At 48.8% G+C, this 15,455-nt stretch overlaps 3 protein-coding genes across 3 annotated transcripts; 2 read left to right on the plus strand and 1 right to left on the minus strand.

Moving 5' to 3' along the window:
- Window positions 1-384: 384 nt before the first annotated feature.
- Window positions 385-1,377, plus strand: T310_0868 (MYB DNA-binding domain protein; the record flags this gene model as incomplete). Its single annotated transcript, XM_013476252.1, has 3 exons — window positions 385-420; window positions 450-1,175; window positions 1,255-1,377. 3 exons carry the CDS (start codon window positions 385-387, stop codon window positions 1,375-1,377), a joined length of 885 nt encoding a protein of 294 aa, XP_013331706.1.
- A 1,353-nt stretch (window positions 1,378-2,730) lies between these two features.
- On the plus strand, window positions 2,731-4,491 carry T310_0869 (Cytochrome c subunit Vb; the record flags this gene model as incomplete). Its single annotated transcript, XM_013476253.1, has 8 exons — window positions 2,731-2,825; window positions 3,178-3,365; window positions 3,426-3,526; window positions 3,600-3,687; window positions 3,753-3,822; window positions 3,915-3,962; window positions 4,355-4,438; window positions 4,470-4,491. 8 exons carry the CDS (start codon window positions 2,731-2,733, stop codon window positions 4,489-4,491), a joined length of 696 nt encoding a protein of 231 aa, XP_013331707.1.
- A 431-nt stretch (window positions 4,492-4,922) lies between these two features.
- T310_0870 (Nucleoside transporter) lies at window positions 4,923-9,238 on the minus strand (the record flags this gene model as incomplete). Its single annotated transcript, XM_013476254.1, has 13 exons — window positions 4,923-5,006; window positions 5,075-5,783; window positions 5,838-5,951; window positions 6,011-6,083; window positions 6,152-6,807; window positions 7,402-7,514; window positions 7,650-7,768; window positions 8,060-8,129; window positions 8,359-8,442; window positions 8,509-8,541; window positions 8,594-8,641; window positions 8,706-9,099; window positions 9,234-9,238. The coding sequence occupies 13 exons, from the start codon at window positions 9,236-9,238 to the stop codon at window positions 4,923-4,925; spliced, it is 2,502 nt and encodes an 833-aa protein (XP_013331708.1).
- Between the last annotated feature and the right edge of the window lie 6,217 nt (window positions 9,239-15,455).

Raw genomic sequence — 15,455 nt, forward strand, 5'->3', positions numbered from 1 at the left:
GGGGGCGCCCTTGGTCTCGGCTCTTTTGCGCGGTATGCCTATACACTGTGGCCATCGTTCCGCCAGTGTTATTTCACCTGCTCTCGAGTCCCAGCAAAGTCATAAGTCAAACACACGCGACACAACTCCCTCCTGATTTGCCGTCCGCAGACCCGGCGCTGTATCAGCCACTTCAATCTCTTTCTTCTCTCCTCTCGATTTATGGTTTTGGCAGCCTGCCAGAGCTTTAACAAGCTCTAGCAGCTGCCAAATGCAAGGCCGCGACACTGGCGGATCCATATCGAAACTATCCCATCGATTATCCCTCCCAGGAGCAACAGTGTAAGCCTCAAGAACAACCAGGCCTGCTTGTCTACCAGTCAAACCAACCCCAGGTCGTGCACCATGGGGCGTCCGCCGAACTGCCGTTTGCGCCCCGTGGTGCGCAGCACTCCGCGTTTCACCAGCAGCAGCATCAACATGCAACTCCAACCGCGCTACAACCTACGGCCTCCCATCCTGTCGTTCCCGATGTTCACCATCATCAACCTGTCCTCCTCAATCCGCATCAAATGGTGCCCTCACCGTTCTCGTCTCACTATGGTTCTACTCCCCTCCAGTACCGCTCGCCACGTGCGGGGAAACGGCCTCGACCGGATGATGACGACGAGGCGACTGAGGACGAGCGTCGGTTGGAGCTTCCTCTGCAAATGCTGCCACCCGAAGGGCATGCAGAAGGAACACAATCGCCAGAGCTGCTGTTGTCTGCTCAGAGCGACTCTTCATCGCAGCGCCGAACCTCTGTCCCCACCTTTGCACCGTCGCCCTTACACCAGCCGCCACAGCAACAACAACAACAACAACAACAACAGCATCATCATCATCACCACCGGCTTCCCTCTCAGGCCATCATCCATCCCTCTCAACAGTCCGCGGATATGATGTCTCCCTCGGTGCCGTCGGGCCTCCCCAGCGTGGTCGGTCAGGCAGGGATGCCCGAGCCGGCGCCCCGCCCACGAGGACCGAAGCTGAAGTTTACACCGGAAGAAGACGCGCTGTTGGTGGAGTTGAAAGAGCACAAGAATTTGACGTGGAAGCAGATTTCCGACTTCTTTCCTGGTCGGACGAGCGGAACGTTGCAAGTTCGTTACTGTACCAAGTTGAAAGCCAAGGATACGGTCTGGACAGACGAAATGGTAACAGAGCCCTTGCTGCCACCTTTGTTTCAGTGGGATAAGATGACGTATGGCCATCGTTACTAACCACCCTTGATAGGTACAACGACTTCGCAATGCAATCCAGGACTATGAAAACGACCGTTGGCGGATCATAGCAGGCAAGGTTGGCCATGGCTTTACTCCGGCCGCCTGTCGAGAAAAAGCAGCAGAGTTAGGATGATGGCATTACGGGCCTTCTATTCGGGACAGTTGAACTCAATTCCACTTCGTTTCTGACTGCTTTTCCGGACCGCTTTGACGCGATGAAAGGTGAACGACGGCAGCCAAGCATCGATTCGTCCAAGGAGTCCGTTGTCGGTTCAGCACACTAGACCATTGTTGATTTATGTCTATTATAATCTCCTTTTCTTGCATGCTCGCTTTTTCTTATCACGACCTGGGGGTATTCATTTTAACGACTGTTGCTAACGTCTTTACTCTCTCTGTTTGTTGGGGAACTCTGGTTGGGGTTGGTTTGGCCATGACAGTGCGGGATAAAACACAGTTTGGCTTCTCCAAACTGTGATGGTTGTTTTACAGGACAAGCTTTAGATTGCTCCTGGGATGGGGAAATGGTATAATATATTTGCATGGGATCGGTTGGGCATCCAGAATATTGTTCGATATGTTTCTTTTGTAATTGGTTCTGTCTTTTTTCTTATTTGCCCATTTTTCTCTCTTCTTTGTCTTTCTCTTTTTTCCCTTTTTCATCTCTTTGTTTCCATTTATATATTTTAATAGCATTTGCTTTTATGATTGACTTTTGGTGATCTCCAGGACTTGCAATCTAGGTATGCCAGCTGAGGATGCTAGGAAAACCCTATCTATGCTACGATTTGATGAGTAGGGATTTGCTAAGTACCCCTTTCATGCCCTTTCACTAGATGTTGGCAGAATATTGGGCCTGCAGCTAGTGGGAAGACGTGACTGTCTCAATTGAGTCAGCTTGACAGGCCAGCAGCCAACAGCCAGTCCCAACTGAACTTCATGAGAAGTGATTCATAAGCGTAATTGTTGTCTGTCTCATCACAGTTTCAGGGGTGTAACTGTTTATGCGAGGTAATACACGTCATGTCATGCCCAACTGAGCCGAGGTATGGAATAAGTATGATTCGAGAAGACACTATAGAGAACACCGCCATCATTCGATGCGTGCCAACAGCACATAGATTATCGTAGGCGTCCAAATCACGTGAAACGTCAGATGCTGTCACGATGCAATGCCATAATCAGGTGACTGGGGTGTAGCCCTATTGCCGTGCCCAATCCGGCGATGCTTCCGCACGAGCTCATCCAGCCAATCAGCAGGCGCAGAAATGATCGGGCATGAGGATGCTGACTAAGCGGGCTGCGGTTGTCGTCCCATTCCATTCCGGCAACGGGCCGAGCGGACTCACGCAACGCACCTCAACCTCACCTCCTCCCGACCTGCTGCTTGGGCCGAGTCTTTCCTCCTCGTCCTGCTGCAATTGTCGTTCTCGACAACCACATCGCCCTCTCCTCGCCATTGAGAGCTGATCTCTGGTTACGGACAATGTTCGTCCCACGCACTGCTGCCGCCCTTGCCCGGCGCGCCCCCGTCCGGGCCCTCGCCAAGCGCCCTTTCACAACGTCCATCGTTCGCTGTACGTGAGCCATTGTCGTTGAACCCCTCTCTTGCGATCTCAATTGGACTGCGGTATCCCCACTAGATGGATACGGTGCTTTCTGAAGTTTCATTTGCGAGATATTGGATGCTTGGGGCTGACATGCGGTTTTTCTCGTTTTTTTTGCAGGTGACAACAGCAAATACACGCCTTCGAAGCCGGGCAAGATCGTTTCCTATGAGGGTTTGCGCACACCATCTCCTTCTTCCTAGTGGCCTTTTCCCCCCTAGTCCTGGGAGCTGTTCGACCTTCTTACGGTGCCATTGGCCCCGCCAGACGGTCGGGTAGCCCCCCAGCCGACTCACCCGTTTCGTCGAGAATAGAGGCTAATCAAGATTCTCGTTTTTGCGTTCTGCGACTACAGAGGTCAAGACCGAAGAAGACCTGCTCGCTCCTGGTGCCAAGGCCGGTACCGTCCCGACCGATCTCGAGCAGGCGACCGGTCTGGAGCGTTTGGAATTGCTCGGAAAGATGCAGGGCATTGATGTTTTCGACATGAGGCCTCTGGATGCTTCCCGGAAGGGTACGTGCGGAGCATGGACGCTGCGATGTGTGTATAGCTGACGGAGGTGGATCTGGATAGGAACCTTCGAGAACCCCATCATTGTCAACGGCGCTGGTGAGGAGCAGTATGCCGGTTGCACTGGCTACCCTGCCGACTCCCACAACGTCGTCTGGCTGACGGTGAGTGAACTCCATTCCCTGGACCAGGATTGATGGCCAGGTCAGGACTGATATATTCTGCCCCAATTCGCAGGTCTCTCGTGACCGCCCATACGAGCGCTGCGGCGAGTGCGGCAATGTCGTCAAGTACAACTACATTGGACCGGAGACCGACCCCCACGGTATGTTCTTGACCTCCTCACCTCTACTCAAAGTATTTGGTACTGATCTTTCATTTAAATGACAGACCACGGTCACGGCCACCACAAGTACGAAGAGCCCAAGACCTTCGTCGACTACGTCAAGCCGGAATACTGGTACCGATAGATTTTTTATTTCTAGCCGGCATTGATTGCACAGGTTCCTTTTTTTTTTCAAGTCAGTGTGAGAGCAGAATGTGACAGTACAGTATAGTGGAATCGAAAACGAAACTTGAACGTTCTGCTCCGCGTGTACTGTACGTGTAGTGTATGTCATCTTGGATAATCAATACCATCCACCAACCGAACCAACTCCACATGTGCAGTGCAGGCTGGTGTTCCTTTCCTTCCTTCCTTCCCTCTCCCTCTCCCTCTCTCTCTCTCTCTCTCTTATCTCTCCTTTCGTCTCTTTTGATCTGTCATGTAGCATATTATATATACAGTTCAGTTGAGTCAAGTAGAAGGTGATGGTGATAAGCCCAAAAAAAACTTTAAGATTTTTCCTTCCCCCCCCCCCCCTTCCCTTTTCTCTCGAGCAGAGCTCTGAACTGAACTGAACTGAATATGAATGTATTCTTGAAGAAGCTTCATTCATACGGAGTATGATATATAGAGTTCTTCTATACAGTAGTGACTAAACTAACTACAGGTTCGTGGATCTAGATAGATATTTATCTTCTATCTTCTATCTGTATACATACATATATACGTCATTGGCTTACATGTACTGTATGTATGTACTGTACTTGCTAAGAAACTCATAGTTCATTGATTCGATTCGATTGATTACCTACCTTAGACAGAATTGTTTCTTAGCTATTAGCTTGCTTTAGTGATTGACTGATTGGCTGATTGTCTGATTGACTGCGTATTATAATTAACATACACAACAGAATTAAAAAAAAGAAAAGGAGAGAGATGATGATGTTATCTACTCTATACCATCCACAGCCTAGCGTAGATATGTATGTGTGTAGTCTTCTGACTTTTTTCTTTTTTCTCTTCGGTGCTGAGGCTTAGCTTGAGTCTATTTATTCTGTTGATTATGATTATATTGGTTTGTATATATATAATATATATTACCAATATATACATTATTCATGTATGTATGTACTGTTGTTTGTCGACTGACTGACTGATTAGTTGTAGTGTATCAAGGTGATCTTTCCAGCCTCGTTTCTCTTCGCTATGTTATCTGGCTAGAGACAACCGACAGGCTACCTCCCAAATCGACGGAGTTCCATGTATCGCAGTGGAGGATATACAAGGGCTGCCCAGGAGAAGCCCACGTAGTTGCCCATCTGTTTTGAGTCAGTACCCTGTTACTCGTCATGGCAAAGACAAGTTGCAACGGGTCATCGCCACTTACATCCGCTCCATACTCGCCCACCAACTTGGCCAGTGGACCCACGTACCAGATCTGCGCCATGCACAGGATCGCACCCGCCCAGCCCACCAGGAACGCGACAAACGCCGCGAGGCCGATCGGCAGCTTGGTCGGGTCGTCCCACGCCGCCCAGTTGTACCCCCGTCGCCGCCGCCGGAACAGGTACCGCTCCTCGAGCAGGATCGCGAACCAGATCGCCACCCAGTAGCCCATCAGGGCGAGGAAGTTGGTGAAGATCTCCGACAGATGCTCCCTGCCCGCCAGGGCGCAGACGGTGTAGATCACCGCGCCAAACGTGTTCCATGCGATCCGCGGTACCTTCTCCGCGTAGCGTCCCAGGATCTGGAAGTCGATTCCGGTCGAATACGTCGGCGGGATCGTGTTCGAGATCAGACCCAGGGCGACAACGACGGAACAGAATTTGCCGAATCCGTGCAGAGGACCGAATCCTTCAACGATCAGTGCACCAGCTCCGGACGACCATGCGGCAGAGTACTCCGGATGGGTAGCAATGCCGCTGGCCAGCCCGATTCCAACAAGGAAAGGCATTGTAAATGAGAGAGCCAGACCAAAGAAGGTAAGGCCGAAACAGACCACTTTCGGGGTGTGTGGCGGGTAGTAGACAAAGAAGTCGGCCGCGAGAGGAGCATAGGTAATCGCTGCACTTAGGCAGATGGAGAAGAATGACAACCTAGCCGTTCGTTAGACATATATAACTCGACTGTCGAAGAGAGATAAAACTTACCTGTTCCCCGTGACGGTGCGCGGGTCACCTTGAGATGGGCTTGCGAGATCGTATTTTTTCGCCGATACCCCGAACAGAATGCAGATGACAATCAGCTGGGGCAGGAAGGCAAACCTGGACAGAAAATGTGAGTGAGCAGTCCAATAGGCACGACTTGTGAGGCTCTCTCTTACCGTTCATAGTAGTGGAAAAATTTAATACCGAATGTAGCAACCCCCCAGCTAATAATGGCAACGATTACAATTCCTGGAAATGATTTAGCAACTGTTTTGCTTAAATCAACTGCAAATACAATTTTCAACTAACTCACCCACTGCTACCGACATGCTCGAGTTCGGCGACACTGCAGACAGAATCTGGCCACCCACCACGCAGTCGATCAGACAATATCCAACCATCTGGATGATGTTCAAGAGAACCACAATCTTGCTTGGCCACCATCCCATCGCGTAACGTCCAAAGACCTGATATAATTCCAAAATCAGCCACATCCCGTGCAGTGCGTGTAGAGAAAATAGCTCCTACAAGAGTCCTGTTCCCAGAGATCGGACCCCAAGTGGCCGACCACGCAGCTGCTAGTGAGCCGAGGACGGCACCGAGAACGGAGCAGAGGGACGAGTCTAGAAAACTGAGCTCGTAGACTGCCGGACCAAGCATCCCCAGTGTGATGTTGTTCGCTGCGAGGTTGATAGACACCCATAATAGAAACACTTGTAGGTACGCAATCCACGTCAGAGAAAGCCGTTCGTCCTCCTCCACTCGCTGAATCCCACGAGCTTCGAGGTTGTACTCGACCAGTTGTTGTTCAAATTGCTTCACGTAATCACCAAGGCGCGCGCCGATAGGCCGGCTATGATTTGCAGCGCCATCGTTCGGCAGTACATCATTTGGCACGCGTAAGGAAGGGGTAGTGAAATTGTTCTTATCGCTGGACTCTGCTACGTTTATTTCTTCATTTTTCGGCTCCATCCTGTTTATAGATCGGTTGTTAGCACAGACATCAATGAAGCGGCGTTGCGCTGGATGCACAAGAAACCCAATGCCTCTCGAAACACGCCATTGCGTTTACGGAGGCATTGTCGTCTCCAGTGTCCGGAAAGAAGGGAGGGGGAACAGAAGGCGTGCATGAGTTCTTTCGCTGGAATTATCCAGATCAAGTTCAACCGTATAATCTCAGAACGACAAGGCATCAACTGCAGACAGCCCAGGCGACACAATCCCAACCCCATCCATCCAAGGCGATAATAGTCTGGCCAGTCCCTGGACGACAAGTCGGGGTATCACTTTGGAACCTGACTGCAGCGCAAGCCATTGTCGAACACCGGTCCATGCAGGCCCAATTTACCTATCTAGATACCTTGATCACGGGACAACTCCGCGCTACTCGGGTTCATGATCGCCCTCTCCCGGTGCTGAAGGAAATAGGGAATGGTGAGATGTACTCGACGAGAGCCAGGATTATCCTGGAAAGAGATTCGGATTCGGCCCTGAGCGAATTATGAATGGAAGCACGTCAGTCCAGTTCAGTTTCAGGGAAGGGAATGTGCGCAGCAAGCTGTCCTACCTTGATGACGACGGAGATGGCCGTGCCAAATAGCGTAACAGGCGACTCTGACGGCGGTCAATTGGCTTGTCGAAGGAAGGAGTCTTGGTGGAGAGACATCTGTTGCGCTCGATCTTTTTTTAAAAAAAAATCTTGTTTTTTACTTTTAGCCTTCGACTAGGACGAGTTCCTGGCCTGGGCGACGGCGGTGACAGGGCGGGGTTAGCGGCTTAGCCCCGCGCCAAGTGACGTTATCCCGTACAGCTTACGGTGCTTTGGCTTCCCATCCCACGTGTCAGTAGGATCACCACGTAAATCTCATCCCATCGCATATTATGAGATCTGTGATATGTCGCTATGGACTCTGTTGAGCCTTTCTCGGCAGCATCTACAGTTCGGTTTTACTTCAATGGAGAATAAAACACAGAAAAGCCGAAAGTATTTAACTGCTTGCTTTCCCAACTTCCCGCTAAATGCTGGTACCAGAGAATCATCATGTGCCTCAAGAGAATAAGAGCATGTTCCAGCAAAAAAAATGGCGACCCGGATAGACTCCGTCGAACCCAAGGTATCCCGCTGCCCGTGACGGCTGTAACTAGGAAAGGAAAACCAAAGAAAACTTCCGAACAACCCCAAACTCCGAAGAATATGGACGAATCACAATCCTGGCATCACTCACTGAACTTGCGCCACTGATGATATGGAGCTTGACTAGGATGCACAGTGAGAGGAAGGCCGTGCTCTTTTCCCTGTAAACAAAACAATGCAGCAGATTCGTTACGTCGTGAAGCGGCATAATAGGAAAGGTAAAGAGCAAAAGAGAAATCAAGAATAAAAGGAAAATCCCGTCGATCTCAGAAAAGATTCTTGAAATGTTCTTTTGCATATTGCTCGCAGGCCTAGGGGCAGTTTTAGCATGAGACGAACTGACCATTATGCGCTGAATCGTCAAAAGTAGGGTGCATTCGTCATGCGTACCTTGGCGGGCTTCCCGACTTTCTGCCCAATGACTTTCCATTTGTTGGCCTCGTATTCCTTAATAGCCTCCCGTAGCGCTATGGACTGTGGCATGCGTTAGAAAAGCAACCAGGGCCACATAGGTGGTCTTGAGGTTCGTCTGGAACATACTTCATCTTCTGCAAACTCGGCGTAGTGCATGTCCTAAGAGCAATCAGTAGATGGAAAAGTAGACTGCGCGGACGGAGATCCTTACCTTGTACCAATGCTTCTTCACACTACCCTCAGTTCGAGTAGGAAAGGTCTACCGTGCGTTCGCAGCGTGTTAGGTGGAATCCGGCCCCATCAAGACTGCTGGCGACACCAACCTTGGCAATCTCACTCCAACTTTTCCCAGCGTCGCGCATAGCCTTCAGCCTCTGTTCCTCCTCTGCGGTCCAGGGTGTGTTGGTCCGCCCCTTCTTCTTCGGCGGGGGCTCCGAGGTGGTCGCGCCGGCAGTCGGATCGGCTGCGTCGCTGCTGGTGCCAGTGGAGGTGGGGGGTGCGGCCATGGTTGTGGTTGAGGCAGGAACCTGCTCTGGCGATGAGCGTCGCTTGCGCGGGTTCGAGGGTTGTATCGGCTGCTGCGGAGGCTGCGCTGGTACGGGAAACCCTTGAGTCGGAGTGGATCCGGCGAGCGTGGCAGGCTGCTGTTGGGCTACTGAGCGTGAGGGTGAGCTGGGGACGACGGATGTTTTGATCCGCTTGGAAGTTGGTGGTGACCTGGGCGATGTTCAGCTGTCAGCGAAGTGTTCTGCCGGCAAATTTGACCGCTTAGGCGCCGGGCACATGACCCCAGTAGCAGTTGCGACGACACATCGACCATGGAAACTCGGCGGTTCGGAGATGGCACTCACGACATTGCGAGGTTGCGATCGGCGGCAGCCAATTCATCTGTACATACAGAAGGAGATGCAGCGACTTCTGATAGCGGCGTCTCCCTCCAGAGTTCCCGAGGCTTTGCGACAACCGGCTGGCAGCGTTACACGGAGCGCTCGAGGACACAGGCACAAGAAGCGCAACAGGGACGAAAAGCGAGGTCAGAACACAGGGTGGAACAGATTGCAGAGATCGTGGATACAAAAGAACCGGTGGACGCTCGATCGGGGAAATCCGCCAGTACTCGGGCGTCGAGACATGCAATGCTTCGGGAGGGGCTGGACTGGGGAGGGGCACGTCACTCGTCGCCCATCCTTAAAGGAGAGCAAGGGGGGGCGAGGTTCACGGCCACTGATGACAGGCGAAGGGGAGAGGATGGGATACGGGAAAGTACATAAAAATGATAATGAGATGGTAGTGTATCGGCGGTGGACATGTAGTTCAAGAGCAAGAGCCGGACGGACTCGGGAATAGAGAGGCCGTCGAGGCAGCCGAATTAATTAATCTTGCGGTGGACCTGCACGCCGCTGGAGCGCACGGTCGGAGTGTCGGCGGGGGATGACATAACGAATAATAGCGACGACGAATTGTTTATTTTATCAGTGCTGCTCTGTAACTGTTTACACGCCGTCTTCGTCATTCCTGTCGACTCCTGAGCATCCACACTTTTTTGTGCTCATGCTTCCACCCGTTTCTTGTCTCCTACAGACTGCACAGCCCAACGCAGTATCACTATAAGGGGTCGGGGCCTGGCCTCGAGTCCTGAACATGATACACCCAGCGACTACCGGCAACGGTACGAAATGCGGGGAAGTCCCAACTTTTGGTACCTCGGGTGGGAAAGTCTGGTTCTCTGGAGATATTTAATTTAGTGCCCCAGATTTCTAGAACCAGGCAAGCACCTCTCTCTATATATAATCTTGTCTGTCGAAGCCAGCCTAGATAGCACATCACGCTTCATGGACGTGATCCTCGACCATCTGACATGTCTTGTAAGGCTATTGGTGCGGGTGCTTCGTATTTTTCTGGCCTTTATGCGTCACTCAATTAGAGAGGCAGTTTGGTCACCGACAGACCTACGTTGTCAGCCGCTGAACTTGACCAAGACAATTTCACAGCCCGTTTAGAGGACAGAGAGGTCAGCAGATATATATCCTGCTTCTTTTCCCTTTTAATCTCTCTCTTTTATGACAAAGAAATTGGCCATTGATTATGTGCCACAGCTGATAGGAAATAGTCCTGCCTTTATAATTACCCTGGATATGCATACAGATGACTCTCCAATTTACTGGGAATATGCCTCCTGAAGAAGTTGCACAATAATTAATTCATATTCCAGCAGTAGATGACAGACAACCAGGTATGCAGCCAGTCAGAAGGAGCTGATTACGCTGTCATCATTATCCTGTTGTTGGCCCCAACGATTTGCTTGGCTCAATCCCATTGATCAGAGTCAGAACTCCAAGAATCATTGATCTCGCAACACAACCACTCACCATTGATCTGTCTTTGGGCCTGACCAATTGTGGAATAACAATAATACTTAGGTAGATTGTTCTGGTTTGCTCAAAGTTCTTGTCCAAGTCCCCTGATGCAACAGCGACAGAAGGATAAGAGGTGTGCAGTGGCTACTTATCGAGAGGCTATCTAGAACTGAAAGAGTATGAAAGAAAAGGGAAGGAAAGAAGAGAAAAAAAGAAGATAGCAAGAAAAAGTTATAAATGGGTACTACTTACGGAGCAGTGACTTCGAAGTATTGCACTGTTTCAAAACCCGTTCCTAGGCCAAAGATGGTATTGCGAAAGCACAGTGATAGTTGCTGGCAGTCTTAGTCTTTGGGCACTTAAGCTTTTCTGCACAGGCCATCAGGGCCACTGCTTTGCTTCAGCATTTTGGATGCTATGAGACCACCGGTGATATCAGACAGGGGAGTGGGGCGAGATAGATCAGGTGAAACAGACATGGCAATAATACCTTCTTAATTAATCGCCAGTGACGGAGTACTCCGTACACTTGGGTGACGCCGAATTTCCTGAAGAGGTATAGCGTTCCTATTCAGGTATAGCGTTCAAGTGCCGCTTGGCACCGCCGTGCGTGGTCTATAAAGTTCCACTCCTCGCTGTTCCATTCTCCCAGCATCCAGCTTCATCGTCTTTACTTTGCGCTGTTGCCGCCAAGGCAGAATTAGGTGAGGCATTTTTGCTATTGAACTGTTATGCTCCTTCTACTCCATGCTGCGCCACCCCCTTTTTGTTGTTCAAAGGCATGTTTTTAGAGATCCTGACATTTCCTCTATGCAGTACTTAGGAACCAATCGTTCCTTGTTGTAATGTTGCTAACTGGAGATGCAGGCACAGAAGTCAGCAAGCTGAAGCTGTCTCGCAATTTTTGTGTATCTTTGTCCGGTTTTGGCAAAATGTATTCACAAGCTCTTACGAGGGACTTCAACCCAGTCGAAGCGGTCATGTCTGGAGCCTTCCTATGTCCTCTTACAGTGCGAATTTGCACAGGAATATTAGGAGCGTCCTGACATCGGAGACAAATACAATTTGAAGGAGGTTATACCTTGTTTACTGCTCTTTGCAGAAGGCTGGGACTCTAAATAGGCAGAGTCTCCTCTACGAAGTGATTAGAGTCTATCAAGGAGGTAAGTGTTACGATCAAAGGCATTTACTTCATCCTTAGATCATGTCTTGTAGTTAGTCAAGCTGGGCCAAGTAAAATCGGAACATTGACTGAAATGTTGTATAATTTTATGCTCAGTTACACAAGATCCAGAGCAGTTGATACTCATTTAAATTGGACAATGAAAAGGACAGCATGCATTTGATCTTCTCTGTTAACAGAGAGGGATACTTGGATGGATTTATACTGATAGAATTGACAAGAACGAAAGCAAACTGAGTTCAACAGACCATGATTAATTCACATATAGTAACCGACAAGCATTTCGAAAAAGGCAACGTCTTAAAAAGGGAGTTGATTGATAGGACCGAAAAAGATGACTGCTCAGTACCTGCAAACCTCTCAAAGACAGCGACAGCAGCGCTTCTGATACAAGATAGGGGTAAAAGCTCAATACCGGTTCCAGTTGACCGACAACTGAGACCAGTAGAACCCTGCGAACTCTATGAGCCTATATTTATACCATCCCTCTGGAAACGTTGTCGGAATTGGTCATCGACTTGAGTGAGGAGCTGCTGTGTGACCTTCGTCTCATACTCCTGAGCCCATCGTTCGATTGTGCTTTGGGGAACAACGTTTAAACCATTTCGAGCCAAGTACCTGTCTAAGTATGCGACTGCGTCTGACAAATCGTAGGGTTGAGGGCCTTTATGTCCGCCGCCGGCTAGCCGATCGAGCTTTTGTGTATTGCCAAGGAGCTGCAAGTACCGTAAGGCCCGGCGCCTTAAAAATGACTTCATTTTGTCTGATTGCATCGGCGGTCAAGACTTCCCGTTGTCTCTTCGGGATGAATAGAATTGTACGATTATTGAACCATTCTGACTCCAAATTAGGCATCTTCTTGGTGGCATACTGAACCGCTCGGACAATCATCTGGTAATCCTTCGACCCGAGGTTCTGGTTATAAAAATCAAGGTCATGGGTAGTTTCCCGAGTCCCGAGATGAACCGTATTCCCGGCTCCTCCGACAGCGATAACAGTGATATCAGCGTGGTGGTCAGCCAAGTACTGAGACACGTGACCGAGAGCATCCAGGAGCGTCGTCTTATTGAGATCTGGCAGAGGGTCTTCCGAACCAGGATTGCGTGGTGGTGCAAGTTCTAGGAGTTGTCGGCAGTTTGAGGGCCATCACGGAGCGACGAACAGATGCAACCCATGGTAGCGATAATTGAAAAACAGAAACAGGGTTCTTTGTGTTATGAAACTTTACTGTGGTAATAGAGGTTAAAGCGCCTCGTGGAACATGAGGCGCGGATATCATGAACAAAAGAATAGGTTGACCCTACCACGTTACTTATGATGTTTTTGTCACCTGCCTACTGTAAGCGTTTGTGAGAACCAATCAACTGGAATCTTAAGGTGCAGCCAGGTGAGAAACAGATTATATAACACAATTGTCCATCAAACGCTGCTCACCCTGGCGATGATACAACTTTTCATGTTTCACTTATACCTCGGAGTGATGTGAGATCATGAATCACGAAGGTCAGGGAAAGAATGCATGTACGGAAGTGGGCGCCAGAAGTAGTTGCACACGCTAACGGACGCTAGTAATTTTGGTGTTTTGCCTGGAACCTCCCTCCCTACCTATTTCACTATGGTAACCTAAGTATCTTCGAAACTCTCTCCTATTCTTGCTTACTACCTGCCTACCTAACTAGGTAATTTTTGAAGCTATTCGCAATAAGCATTCTACCTATTTTTTCTATGAAATGCGACGTACTAATGATAGGACTGCTTTTAGGACCTAACCTGCTTGCCTGACCTGCCTGACCTGCCTGCCTTGCTCCATTAAATCAAAATGGCCCGTTATCCTGTCTCTATTTGCTCTTAAGCATTGGCTCTTGTAGAAAATGCAAAGATGCCTATTAAGACTGTAGTATCTATTACCGGCATCTCAAAAAGATCAGTTTATGACCTTATAAAGCGAGCAAAGGATCGTGGATTTGAACCAGATACCAATCTACAGATTCTACCAGAATATGTGGAAGATAGCCCTCGTCCAGGCCGGCCAAAGCAAATATCTCAAGAAACAGAGCAAGTCAATACTGGATTCTGTTACTAAGGATCAAGCTGGCCGTAAGAAATCAGCCGAATATCTGGCCTATGAAGCTGGTATTTCTCATACCTCTGCCTTGCGAATTTTGAAGCGTTGTGGATTAGGTTCTGTTAAACTAAGCTGGAAACCTGGGCTAACTGATGCTGCAAAGAAGCAGAGATATTAATTTTGCAAAGCCCATGAACACTGGACCTTAGAGGACTGGAAAAATGTGATATGGACAGATGAGACTTCTGTTATTCTTGAGCATTGACGTGGAGCAACTAGAGTATTGCGAACACCTGGAGATGCCTCTAATCTAACCAGTATAATGTTGCCGTTAGAAGGGAGCCTCAGAGTTCATGTTTTAGGGATGTTATTCATATAATAAGAAAGGTCCCTGTCATATATGGGCTCCAGAGACAAATCAGGCCCAGAAGAAGGCTAAGAAAGAGCTTAAGATTATAAATTAAGAATGTGAAGCTAAATGTAGGGAGGAATGGAACCTTACTACAGGCTTTTCTTGCATAGGGCTTTGCAATCCTTGTGGCCCAAAACTACAGTAGAAATTTACTGAGAAAACTGGCAAGCTTATACAAAAATCAAAGGGGGGTATTAATTAGTATTGATATTAAAAGGTAGTATTATTTTCTATATACATATAATGACTATACTAACTATTCTTATAGGAGGTATTAGTTCTAAAGCTTATCCCCTTTGCAAAGGAGTGTATAAGAGATCGACCTAATACTATAATTATGGAGGATAATGCACCTGCCTATGCGCATTATGCACAAGGTCCAGTATACAGCTTCTATGGAATCTAACGCCTGTTATGGCCTAGTAACTCTCTAGATCTTAATATAATTGAGCCCTGCTAGATATGGATAAAGAAACGGACTACCTTTTGTAGTGCCCCTGCTGATAAGAAGACTGCAAAGCTGCTTGGCTTCAGGCTTAGGAAGAGCTACCACAGGAGCAGATCCAGCAGTGGATTGAACGGATTATGTGTCATATTCAAGGAGGTTATTCGCCTAGAGGGTAGAAACGAGTATAAAGAAGGTCGTACGGGTCAGGATTCTCGTAGTTATAAGGGGAGACAGATTAAGGGAGTGCTCTTGAGGCGGAAGATCTAGCTTGATATCAATGAAGACACTAAGGAAGGAGAGACTTTTAGAGATACCTAGATTACCATAGTGAACAGAACTGAATGGCCATGATGAAATGATTTGGTAACTGGCGATCTCATAGCATAGCCTAAGCGCCCTATCGCAGTAGGGGTGATAACAAAACCATTCAAGCTGTACCGGTGTTCTAAATAAAGCGCATCGAACAAGCTGGGTAAAGAATCCTGAGGGTGCACGTGCAGCTTAACTTGGTCTCTAATGTGTGACAGCTCCATCAGCAACCTTCATGCTTCCAAAGTCGGCTTTCTCCGCACTGAAGACGACTATCATGAATATCAAATCCTCTGATA

This window comes from Rasamsonia emersonii, assembly GCF_000968595.1.
Source record: "Rasamsonia emersonii CBS 393.64 chromosome Unknown ctg1118621759967, whole genome shotgun sequence".
Taxonomy (NCBI): domain Eukaryota; kingdom Fungi; phylum Ascomycota; class Eurotiomycetes; order Eurotiales; family Trichocomaceae; genus Rasamsonia; species Rasamsonia emersonii.